Source organism: Scatophagus argus, chromosome 1 (assembly GCF_020382885.2).
Source record: "Scatophagus argus isolate fScaArg1 chromosome 1, fScaArg1.pri, whole genome shotgun sequence".
NCBI classification, from domain to species: Eukaryota; Metazoa; Chordata; class Actinopteri; family Scatophagidae; genus Scatophagus; species Scatophagus argus.
In genome coordinates this window covers 29,071,632-29,083,066 of record NC_058493.1, presented here as the reverse complement: position 1 = coordinate 29,083,066, position 11,435 = coordinate 29,071,632, and the positions used below count along the sequence as shown (strand labels likewise).

The 11,435-nt window shown below is 45.9% G+C and overlaps 2 protein-coding genes across 3 annotated transcripts; both read right to left on the bottom strand.

Moving 5' to 3' along the window:
• Window positions 1-1,430: 1,430 nt before the first annotated feature.
• Window positions 1,431-6,976, bottom strand: si:ch73-204p21.2. Of its 2 annotated transcripts, XM_046398007.1 has the most exons (9): window positions 6,852-6,976; window positions 5,990-6,052; window positions 4,184-4,310; window positions 3,648-3,708; window positions 3,480-3,546; window positions 3,062-3,121; window positions 2,847-2,885; window positions 2,626-2,685; window positions 1,431-2,360 (listed from the first exon to the last, which is right to left on the bottom strand). In XM_046398007.1, exons 3-9 carry the CDS (start codon window positions 4,303-4,305, stop codon window positions 2,116-2,118), a joined length of 654 nt encoding a protein of 217 aa, XP_046253963.1. In that variant the 5' UTR covers window positions 4,306-4,310; window positions 5,990-6,052; window positions 6,852-6,976; the 3' UTR covers window positions 1,431-2,115. The 2 variants fall into 2 exon arrangements, with proteins under 2 accessions (XP_046253963.1, XP_046253972.1); XM_046398016.1 differs by lacking the exons at window positions 4,184-4,310; window positions 5,990-6,052; window positions 6,852-6,976 and adding an exon at window positions 3,877-4,170.
• Window positions 6,977-8,503: 1,527 nt separating this feature from the next.
• On the bottom strand, window positions 8,504-11,033 carry LOC124063972 (membrane progestin receptor beta-like). The gene is made up of 5 exons (XM_046398149.1): window positions 10,607-11,033; window positions 10,406-10,518; window positions 10,034-10,176; window positions 9,730-9,956; window positions 8,504-9,454 (listed from the first exon to the last, which is right to left on the bottom strand). Exons 1-5 carry the CDS (start codon window positions 10,889-10,891, stop codon window positions 9,143-9,145), a joined length of 1,080 nt encoding a protein of 359 aa, XP_046254105.1. The 5' UTR covers window positions 10,892-11,033; the 3' UTR covers window positions 8,504-9,142.
• Window positions 11,034-11,435: the final 402 nt, after the last annotated feature.

Sequence of the window (11,435 nt, the reverse complement as noted above, 5' to 3'; positions counted from 1 at the left end):
GATTAGCAGCGGAGACGCGGATCCTGCGATAAAACCAGCTGATCAGTGACGCCTCCACACTTGAAGTGATTGTGACAGTTTGATCATGAACTTCAGTACAAACCACAAAACACCTGAGAAAAGTAATACTGTAATACTGAATTCGTAATTTCCTTTATTCTTTTGTGCATTGCATTGTGGGAAAACGAAACTGTTGAGTGATTTGGGTATAAATCACACAAGCTGCTCAGACTCATGTTCATCTCCTCTGTGATCACATCACCCACAATGCACTTCACAGCCGTTTGATCAGCTGATGATGACATCACCGGAGCAGCTGACATGCAGCTGCTAGCTGTAGCATGTTAGCATGCTAATATCCAACCCGTTTGGAGTAACAACTGAAGCATCTGAGCTGCATCTGAACATGCTGTTTCAATAAATTCAATTAAATTTCACTCAAATAACAAAATACATCTCAAATTATCAAAACTTATGCTAATAACGCTGACTGAATAATGTCAGTTAGCATGATCAGATATTTCCCTGTTGTTACTAACTGAAACACAGATTTGTTGCTGTGTTTCTGCTGCTGCCTGCTTTGGATTAGGACTCCTTTGATTAAAACAGTCCTAACTCTTACCCTTGACTGACTGAGTCAGAGTTCTGGTTCCACTGGGGCTCAAACCCAGGACCTTCTGTGGGGGGCAGCTGTGGCCTAGAGGTTGGAGAAGCGGCTTGTGATCAGAGGGTCACCGGTTCGATTCCCCCACCGGATGGGCAGGAAAAATGTGGGTGTGGTGGAGTGATTAATGTGAAAAATGCCCCCCCTCCATTAGCCGGCTGATGTGCCCTTGAGCAAGGCACTTAACCCCCCAATATGCTCCCCGGGCGCTTGATGCTGCCCACTGCTCCTGTGTGTGTTTCACTGCATGTCATTTGCCGGGTGTTGCATGTGTGTGTTCAACTAAGGATGGGTCAAATGCAGAAGACCAATTCAGTGTGTGTGTTTGTAAAAATATATATACTGTCAATAAAGTGATTCTTCTTCTTTTTCTTAAAGCCGACATGTTACCATTAAATTATTACTCTGTATCAACAGAAAGAACGTGAAATAAATCTGACTGCTTTCACTTTTAACTTCCAACTTTGTCCTGTGCCAGAAAACACACAGATCAGGAAGGACAGTGGATTCAGATCCCGAGGCTGAGTGTGGAGCAGAGCCTGGTCCTGAACAAACAGACCACACAAACGTTCAGCAAACACTCAGCAAACGTCCAGCAGGTTGTTGTGGTGAACGTGCCTGTTGGCAGGTTTTCATCCCCAGAACTCATCAGCCGAACTGTGACTCACAGCAGGGTGTTACGAGAAGACACACACACACACACACACACACACAGAGCTCGGCTGCTGGGCATCAGCATGACACAGCAGCATCTTCTGACTCATAATGATTTTCTGAATGCTGCAACTTTATTCTGAAGTTGCATCCACCAATCACAAACCTGATGACCCACGTTCACATGATGAAGCAATATTGTGTCATGAGACCTCTGAAAACTGTGTAGCTTATATTACAGAAAAGTCCCGGTGTGATCAGGCTGATCAGAGGAAGGGGAGCCCCTCAAATCTCCACCAGCAGGACAAAGTTTCTGCTTTCAGTAAGCACACTGACAACTTCTGTGAAGTGTCAGTGTGCTCATCGGCTCCCGTCGCAACCTTTACACAACCTTTACAGAACCAAACATCGTCGAAGGCACAACAGGCTGCATGTTGCCACAGTGTTTCCCACACCTTCAGGTGAGTTCAGGTGAGTTTCTGACAGTCACAACCACAATGTTCCTTACATAATATTTAAATAATACGACATGTTTGATGAAGGTGACTGTGATGAATCATTGCTGCAGCTCTAAGAGCGCAGAGGAAGCCTGGAAGGACGAGAATCTGAAATCTGATGGATAATGTGAGCTAAATGTTGGAAAAACGTTGGGACAGACGCCATCTTTCTTTTATCTTCTGTTTCATGATTTATCCTCTGTTCCTCCCTCGTTCGTCCGCTGTTGTTTTTCATCGTCCATCATCGTTGGTGTTTCCTGTTCAGCTGCTGTCCTGTCACACTTTGTCTCATGTCCGTCATCATCCCTCCAGCTGAGGCTTCCTGTCAGGCAGTGGAGGCGAGGACTCCTCGTCCTCCTCGTCCTCCTCGTCCTCCTCGTCCTCCTCAGGTGTATGAACTGGAGGCGTGGTCGGCCTCACCTTCTTGCTGACCTGAGCGTACACTGCGTTCCTGTCCCCGTCTGCCTCGGGATTGGTGGGCGGTGATGACACGTCAGCGTTGCTGTCGCCGCTGCTCGGCTGTCCCCCGATGGAGCTGTTCAGATCTGAACACAGAGACAAACTGAATAAGAAAAGTTTTACTAATTCTTCTTCTTTCCTGTCTGTCTGTCGTCTCTCTTTTATCTCGTCCTCCCTTTGCAACTTGTTCAGCTGCACATAAGAGAAGCAAAGCAGCAAGTTTCACGTTAGAGAAGCTGGAAGTCTTTAATTAGGGAAAAAATTCATTTTAATTATGTGCAGCTAATGAACAGAAACGTCCACCTGCGGCCACACCCCCTGTGTCCCTTAGGCCTCAGAGTGTTTACCGACCGTGGCTCTGTGGCGCCCCCAGGTGGCTCCTCCACGGAGTGAACGGGACAGCGTTTTCCTCTGCAGGAGTGGAACACACAGAGCATCATGGGAAGTGTAGTGACTCAGTGTCCAACATGCTCTAAGTGTCGACAGCCATAAATCATAAACACAACGGAACAGAGAAAAACCTAAAAGAATTTCTCCAACAACAGGACACAAAACACCAGCAGCAGACTCACTTGTTGTCTTCATCACTGTGCTGCCATTGGTCTGAACGCCTGAGGACACACGCGCGCACGCACACACACACAGTTAAACAAATTAAGACATGAACAATCAGAGTGCAAGACAGAAATAAGACAAGAGACCAAATCAAATGAAAGAATCAGGAGCCTTCACACATTAAAGATAGACACAGCCTGAACACTTTGACACGTGGAGGAGGCAGACTAACCTTCGTGGTTCTGTGGCGCCCCCAAGTGGCTCCTCCAGGGAGTGAAGGAGACTTCAGCAGCTACAAATGGTGAAGGGTGGAGCAGAGACAAAAAATCACCCATCATTAGTGAGAAAACGGGCCAAACCGAGCAGCACTCTCTTCTTATCTTCTGACAGTGTGAAAGACAACAGACAGTCTTTAAATCAATGTTACAAAAGTATATTTATTTTAAGAAGATGTGACCTCTTTGTGTTTTCCATAATGATAAGAGAGGATTGTCCTTTATTGACACATACGTCATTTGACACATTTTGACACTTTGGAGCTTCCATTCTCACCTTAATCTGACTTTGTCGATACTTTTATTGTTTTCAGCTGTCTGTTCAGTGCTCGTCTGTTCTTGGTGAAATGTGATGCTGTTCATACGTTCACTCACCTTCATCATTTTGGATGTCGTCAATGGCTGGATTCTCTCTGGCTCCCATGGCCTCCTCCAGCTTCACCTGTCAGCCAGCGTTAAAAACATGTTGCATCAACGTTCCATCCTCTCAAAGCTTTCATTGTTTGAAACAGATGAAAATCTCAGAGGTCAAAGGTCTCTCACCACCCTGACGAGGTTCGGGGGAGTTTTGTCGGCCTCAGAATCTTGCAGCTCAAATGAATGTCTAGAAAACCAAAAAAAGACAAATGAGGTGAACTTCTGGTCAGTCAGATGAACCTTTGGAAGCACTTGATGGGCCTCATTTATCTGCACAAACTTGGGCTGCAGGTTCACATTTTACATCCTAACTGAAACAGCATGTTCGCCTTCCTCGCACATCACCTTCACCTACGCAGCTTTACAGCAACCTCTCATGACGTCAGGTGTGATGCCGAAGCTTTGGGGCTCGTTTCAAGACATGAATACGTGAAACTAACAGAAATGTCTGGTTTCCATCATGTTTTCCATCGCTTGAGTTTGCCTTGAGCTCCTTCAGTGACAAAGTGGTATTGTGTCTGTGTCCCCTTCCTCTGTGGTGGTTTAATGCCACTGACTGGAGAGCTAGCGCCACCTGCTGTTTAACTGCACCTCCACCTACCTGTGAACTTACAGAATAGAAAAACTAGACTGTCAACATGTAGAGTGAAGAAGCTGCTGACCTCCTGCAGTCACTGCAGAGAGCTGTGAGGAAGATGGAGAGGAGGAGGAGGAGGATGAAGAAAGTGACGGGTCCTGACCACAGGAACCACGAGCCAATGACCTCCGCTCCAGCTGTAGCCATGATTGCTGAGAGAGAGAGAACAGGAAGTGAGTCACGTGAGGGCTGACCTCCGTGTGACCTCCGAGTGTGTGACAGGAATGTGACACAATTCAGGCTGACATTTACTGATGGCGTGGTCGACTTCGTCAGCCGTGAACTAACAGCTGAACACACCTGCACTGGATTATGGGAAAAGGGTTTGATGCTTTGGACAGAATTCATACCAGATGGCATCAGTGAGATGTCCTAACCAGTGGTGGAAGAAGCGTACAGAGGCTTTACTGAAGTAAAAGTACCAATACCACACTGTGAAGATACACTGCAAAGTAACAGCTTTTTGTAGTGCTTATTTAGCTGTTTTGTCAAAAGAACACTACGTCCTTCAGTCAACATCATCGTCATCTGAACATGAAGTAAAACCGGCAGACTGAGATAGTAAAAATACAATCCTGGAGTAGAAGTACAAAGAAGCATGAAATAGACATGTTGAGTAAAGTAGAAGTACCTCAAATTAGTACTTAAAGGCGCAGTGTGTAGTGTTTAGGGAGAAAGGGAGGAGTGTTCAGTTAGTTGTAATCTGCAGCCTCACCACTAGTTGGCACTAAATCCTACTGCTGGTGCCTTCGGTACAGTTCTCGAGTACATGTGAGTTACGTTCCACCACCATAACTGTTTCCTACAGTCAGCGTTTAGCGCCGTTCACTAACCTTAACCACCTGCATCGTACTGTCACCATAATGGCAAAGTAGTTATTTTAACGTAAACTACACATGACATCATTAAACAAATTGATGTCCCTGCAGTACTTTGAGGCAGTACTTTGAGGCAGTTTGAGACTCGGAGGAGGACGTCCTGCCGGTGGAGGAAGTTACAGACGACATTTCGTTGTTTAATCTGCAGGATGTGTTGAAGAATTTCAACATGAAATGTTAGGTTCAGCTGCACACAAACATCACACAGTGAAAATATGCTGCAGGCTGTTTGGTTTCAGTTTCTGTCAACATGCCTGTGCAAACTGAAGAGCTTTCAGGAGAAGCAGGAGGAGGAGCTACAGCGTGACGCACGCAATGGAGTGAACACAGCAGCGATACAGAAACTTTATGACTACACATTTGCATTTCTGTGGTTCACTTCATGTAAATAAGCGCCAGCTATTAACACAACTCATGACAGGCGGGAGGTCAAAGGTCAGAGCCTGGGCTCTCCGTGTGAGCACGTGTATAAAAACACAGCAGAGGAACGAACAGCGAGCGTGATCGGAGACCTAAACACGCCAATCATGTTCTGTTGTGAACGTGCACTTCCACGTATTTTCACTAATAAGGACAAGATTATAACATAAAGTTTGATGCGTAACGACGGCTCCTCAGGTGGGATCAGCTTTTTAGCTGATTGAGCATGTTGAATGCTGAATACAGGCCACCGCCCCCTGCTGGCATGGAGAGTTATTTACTCTCTTGTGAGCACAGAATGCAGGTGCTAGTTGGCCATCAGTTGCAGTGTGTGCGGCGTGTTAAAGTACAGGCTTTGAGAAACTGGAGTGTGAACATTACTCAATGAACATGAGGTCCTATTTATTTAAACAGCATAAAATATCACATAATGTGTGCAAATGCCTTGAGTCAGAAATGCATAACAAAATGCATGGTATGTGTTGTGTGATGTCACTTCCTGTTTAGTAGGAAGGAGGTCTGTAGATGTTTACCTTGTTCTCTCAGGTCGAGCTCGGTGAGGACCGACGCAGCAGTTTAATCATCCTGACGGACTCCTGTCAAACAAACAAGTGAAGCTCATCCCACCGAGACCAGCGTGGAAGGGTGTGTCACATTCCTCAGGCTCAAATAAATCAGTTATTTGTTAAAATAGTTTAACATTTTGGGAAATACGGTTCTCACTTACATGGCACAATGTTACATGATGAGACTGACATGAATAAGCAGCTTATTAGCTTAGCTTGGCATAAAGACTGAAAACAGAGGGAAACTGCTAACCTGGCTCTAAAGCTCACTACTGATCTTGTGCCAAACTGTTTCTTATTTCTGACCATTTGCGTGGCAACCAGCAGAGAAAGGAATCAGGAAATAACATAATTTACATATTCCAAAACCACATTAGTGCGGGTTGATATGACAGCAGCATTACTGATGTATGATGGATGTATGTTTTCATCACATGTGACGTGCATGAAAATGAAAATCACATACGCATCTCACATGTGTCACATCATGTGCAAATGCACTCGGTTTTAGGGAACACGTGCTAACGCTGCACTGCTGCTCTTACTGTTCACATGTTGTGAATGAGCCGCCATCACACACAGGATTCATCACACATCAGAATTTCTGCCAAAATACCTTAAAATATAAAATAACACAAATGGTCTGTGTGTACCATTTCCCATACAAGTGGTATATATTCTGTGTTTGTATTGACTCAAAGGTGGCAAGTAACTGCAGACAACTAAACTTCTCTTTACAGCTGACAGAAAAACTATCTGCACTGACTTATTATTAACTGTAAATGAAACAGTCAGTAAACGTTTAGAAAGGAGCTGTGTATGAGCCTACCTGTGTCCATGGAGCAGACAGCTGTGAGTTCACGTTCAGATACTCTGTGTGAGGGTTGTGGGTTGTTCCTGCTGCACGTTTGCTCTTTGATAGCCTGAACAAACACTGAGATGATGTGCTGTTTGAGCTGCTTAAAGACACCCCCATACACGCACACACACACAGGCACACACACACGCACATGCACGCACACACACACACACACACACGCACAGGCACACACACACGCACATGCACGCACACACACACACAGGCACACACACACGTACATGCACGCACACACACACACACAGGCACACACACACGCACATGCACGCACACACACACACACACACACACACACACACACACACGCACATGCACGCACACACACACTATAAACTGTCGTATCTTGCTGTAAACTCAGTCAAACCTAAATTGTAGCTTTGAGTTTCTTTAATAAATTTAAAGGTTCATAAAAGCATTTTGTCTTTGTGAGGTTTGTCAGTGGCAAAACTACTACAAACTGGCTCACTGGATAAGTGGTAGGCTAATGTAGTAGTAGGCTAGATATTCTGCTTGCCAAGAGGTTATTAGGTTGCTAGTTTAAAGATATTTTTTACTTTCTAAGAGATATTAAATGACGTGGATGCTAAGCTAGCCCTTGCTGGAAATGAAGCACTTCGTACATAGCATTTTCCTCATGAATGTGTATAATTATTCAACACTGACAGTTTGTTGACTTAAAAAAATGCCACTGTGTGCTCTGTTAGCTCAAAGTTAGCGTCTTGATCCGCTGCTGGTTCCAGCAAACAAACCCCGTCTGACTACAGGGTGGATTTGTGAGCCGCTCGTTAGCTGTACAGCATGTCAATGAGCTGTTTGAAGAGGACTGTTTTCTCTTTTGATGCTAGCAGTTACATGTGTGTCCATTCTTTGTGCTTTTTTTTATTTTTCATGTTTATTCACAATCAGTTTGTATATATTTTTACTTGTTGCCATATTTGATCTCCCATGGTTTTATTACTGGATGTTTCTGTTTTATTATGCTAGTCGTGAGTCATTTGTAAAGGACTTTGAACTGCACTAAATTTATGAAAGTTTTACTATAAAAAACACTGTAATTGAATGAAAAAATACACCAATCACATTCTAGCCGTGAGGGTCAACCTGATGGCCTCCTCTCTAGGACCCTCAGGACCCTCAAGACAAGCATTATCAGCACCTCGACTCTGAAGACTAAGAGTAGCTCAATAATCAGGATGTTTGTCCATCATGCTCGTATTGTGGATGAATATGGCAGCTTTCCATTGGAATACAGGTGCTTTTCCGCTAAAAAACTAAAGTGTCAGAATGGAGAATTTGGTACCAAACAGTTAACGACACAGCATTTTAGCCTGCCCTGCTACAACAAATAATGAAACACACAGGGAGTGTTTGTGCTTTGGACACAAGCAGCTGGGACTGATAAGCTCATTAAAGCCCAAATCAAACTGAAACTGGAACATTATCGGCAGCTCCACCCAAACACTGCAACTGACGCTTACTGCTTGACTGGTGGAGCGAAGCCTGCAGGGAAGTGCAAGTGAGAGATAACAACATCCACTGTGCAGTTAAAGCATGTAGTTTAAAAACATTAAAGTTACTGTGGATCTCATGTATTGTCCCTGATGTGAATAGTTTCAGATTAATATGCAGATGTTATGTTGAGGTGAGTGAGATTGTTGTTGCTGTGGTGGTGCTGAAAGAATTTCAGATTTACAAAATTATTTGAAATGAATTGAAACTCTATGTCACCCAACCTGCTAAACAGGAAACAACAAAAAATTCAAATGAGGCGAGACACACAACATGTTTTTAATTAGTCAAATGTCAGTGGGATTTTGAATGAAGTTCTGGTTTAACTTCAGCTCTGTCTTCAGCATCTGGATCCATGACACAGAGGCAGCTAACACAAGCTAACCTCCATCTGAACAGAAGACTCAGCAAGTGTCACGATAACATGAGCTACAACATCAGCTTGTATCAACGGCTGTAGACGTCACTAATTTTACTGGTGTTACTGGGTTGAAAGAATGTCAAAAAGCAGAAACCAGTAAATCCAGAAGATCAGTGCTGGAATGTGATGATGATGATGATGATGATGAGGATGATGATGATCTGCCCTGAGGAGCTGACAGCTGCACACACAGCACAGACATGCAAATTCACACGTTTACAAAAGCCCACATTTGTCTGCAGAAATGCTTCCCAAACGCAAAGAAAGTCCTTCAGAAGTTGTGCACATGAAATCACATTTTCTTCTTCTTCTTCTATCTTTGCTCTTTCATCAGCTGAACTTGAGCTCGCCCCCTCATAGCGCCTGCTGTCATCATGCAGCAGATTGTCAGGCAGGGGAAGGAGGCGCAGGCCAGCAGGAGGCGCTCCTCTCCAAACTCCCTCACCAGGGCTGGCCTCCGCCACAGAAAGTCGTGAAACAGCGCCTCCTGCTGGGCCAGCGTGCAGAGGGACAACAGGATGTGGAAGAGCTGGTGGCCGTGGCCGATGATGTCAAAGCTTCCTGGGGAAAAGCGTTCAGGTATGGGACAAGAGAAGAAGAACGCTGACAGCAGGAACAGCACCACCTTGTGGAGAAATGGTAGTCGACAGTAAACAGCCCATTAATTTAAATAATAAATGATTAATAATCATGATTTATGTATTATGATTCTTGAAAATTACTACTTAATACTTCCTGCAGCTTCAAATTTGATATTTTCATGCACTATGTGCTATAAATTAATTAGTACAATCAGCTTCTACTGCCTCCTCAAGTGTGTTACATGTACTTACAGATTTATTTGGAAATAAAATCACTTATAAATAAAAGAGGAAATTGGTAACAAGTAGGAAGCACCACCTGCAGGAAGTGCAGCGGCAATGCAGAGCTGCTCGTCCAGCTGCAGGTGGAGAGACGGTGGGCGACGGGGCTGATGTCTAGCAAGTAGGCCACGCCCATCGGCAGCACCTGACAGAGCTTCCTGTGGAGTGGGTACGGCCGCCGGAAACGAAGCTTTGCAAAACAGCAGGCGGTGCAGGAGAACCAGGCAAGGAGGGCGGCTGCTGGGAGAAAAACCTGCCAGAAATAACATCATCAGTGCATCTCATCGTGTCATTTACTGGTGATGGACGTAACATACGTTGGCAGACCTGTCCCAGCATGCTTTGTGTCCAGGCTGCGTCGGAGCTGTACAGGCACAGAGCCAGAGCGCAGCCATACTGATAGACAGCCACACCCACATAGTCCAGGAAGAACAGCGAGTAATGTGCCTGCTCCGAGTGGGACTGCAACAGGTGAGCAGCAGCACTGCAACGTGCAGGTAATCAGTTAAAGCTGTATTCCAGCTGAGGCTGATGGGAATGTCATCAGTTCTGCAGGCACTTGGTGATTAAATAAATTAAAATGTTGACCTGATGGTGGTGCTAGATAAAAAATCAGCTGACCATCAAATTCATAATAGTTCATAAGAACAAACTAAAGTGGTGGCATTTTTTAAAATTTAATGCTAGCATGTCAACCTTTTTGGACGGCTCACCTGCAGCTCAGGTACGTGATGGCGGAGAAAACATAAAGGACCAGAGGAAGTGAGGAGACGTCCACAGAAAAGCCCTGACCTTCGGGACCCCGTAGCCGAAAACCCAGGATCCCCTGAGGAAATCAAAGGTCAGACCGCAGGAGGTGAAACACAAAGTTTTCAAACTGCAGGAGCTCAAACAGGATGGTAACGGATCAGTACCCCTCCCTGCAGGACGGTGAACGTCAGGAACCTCATCAGCACACAGACAGCGGCCAGCAGGTGGCTCCACACGTTCACAGTCTCGTTGTGCATCTGGAAGAGACTGAGCACGTAGCAACGCCACGTGTGGCCCACAGGACGGTACCCGGACAAGATGAACCGCTCCCGAAACAACGGCGGCACGTCCACGTCTTGCACAGTTTGGGGGAGGGAGGGGAGGAGGCGGTTGAGCAGAGGAAGGAAGGTGAGGCACAGTGAGGGAGAGGCGAACGACACCCGAGGCATGATGGGAGAAGATCAGCTCGTTCTTCGGTACGAAGAAAATAATTAAATAATGTTTATAATCACATGGTTAAAACAGAAGGGCGACAGTGGAAGGCAGAGCCAAGCGGGACGGACGGGTGAGGGCGGCGTGGGAAGGCCAGACGGACAGGTGAGGGCGGCAGAGGAAGGCCAGATGGATGAGTGAGGAGGGTGTAGGAAGGCCAGATGGACGGGCGAGGAGGGTGTAGGAAGGCCAGATGGACGGGTGAGGGTGGCAGAGGAAGGCCGGACAGGCGGGTGAGGAGAGGCCGGACAGGCGGGTGAGGAGGGTGTAGGAAGGCCAGATGGACGGGTGAGGAGAGTGTATAGGAAGGCCAGATGGACGGGTGAGGGCGGCAGAGGAAGGCCGGACAGGCGGGTGAGGAGGGTGTAGGAAGGCCAGATGGACGGGTGACGGCGACAGAGGAAGGCCAGAGTTAGCAGGCAGGCAAGCAGACATGAAATGAGAGACACAGAGAAAAAGTTAGCAACAGGCAGCACTAATAGTAAAGCACAAATAAAGCTG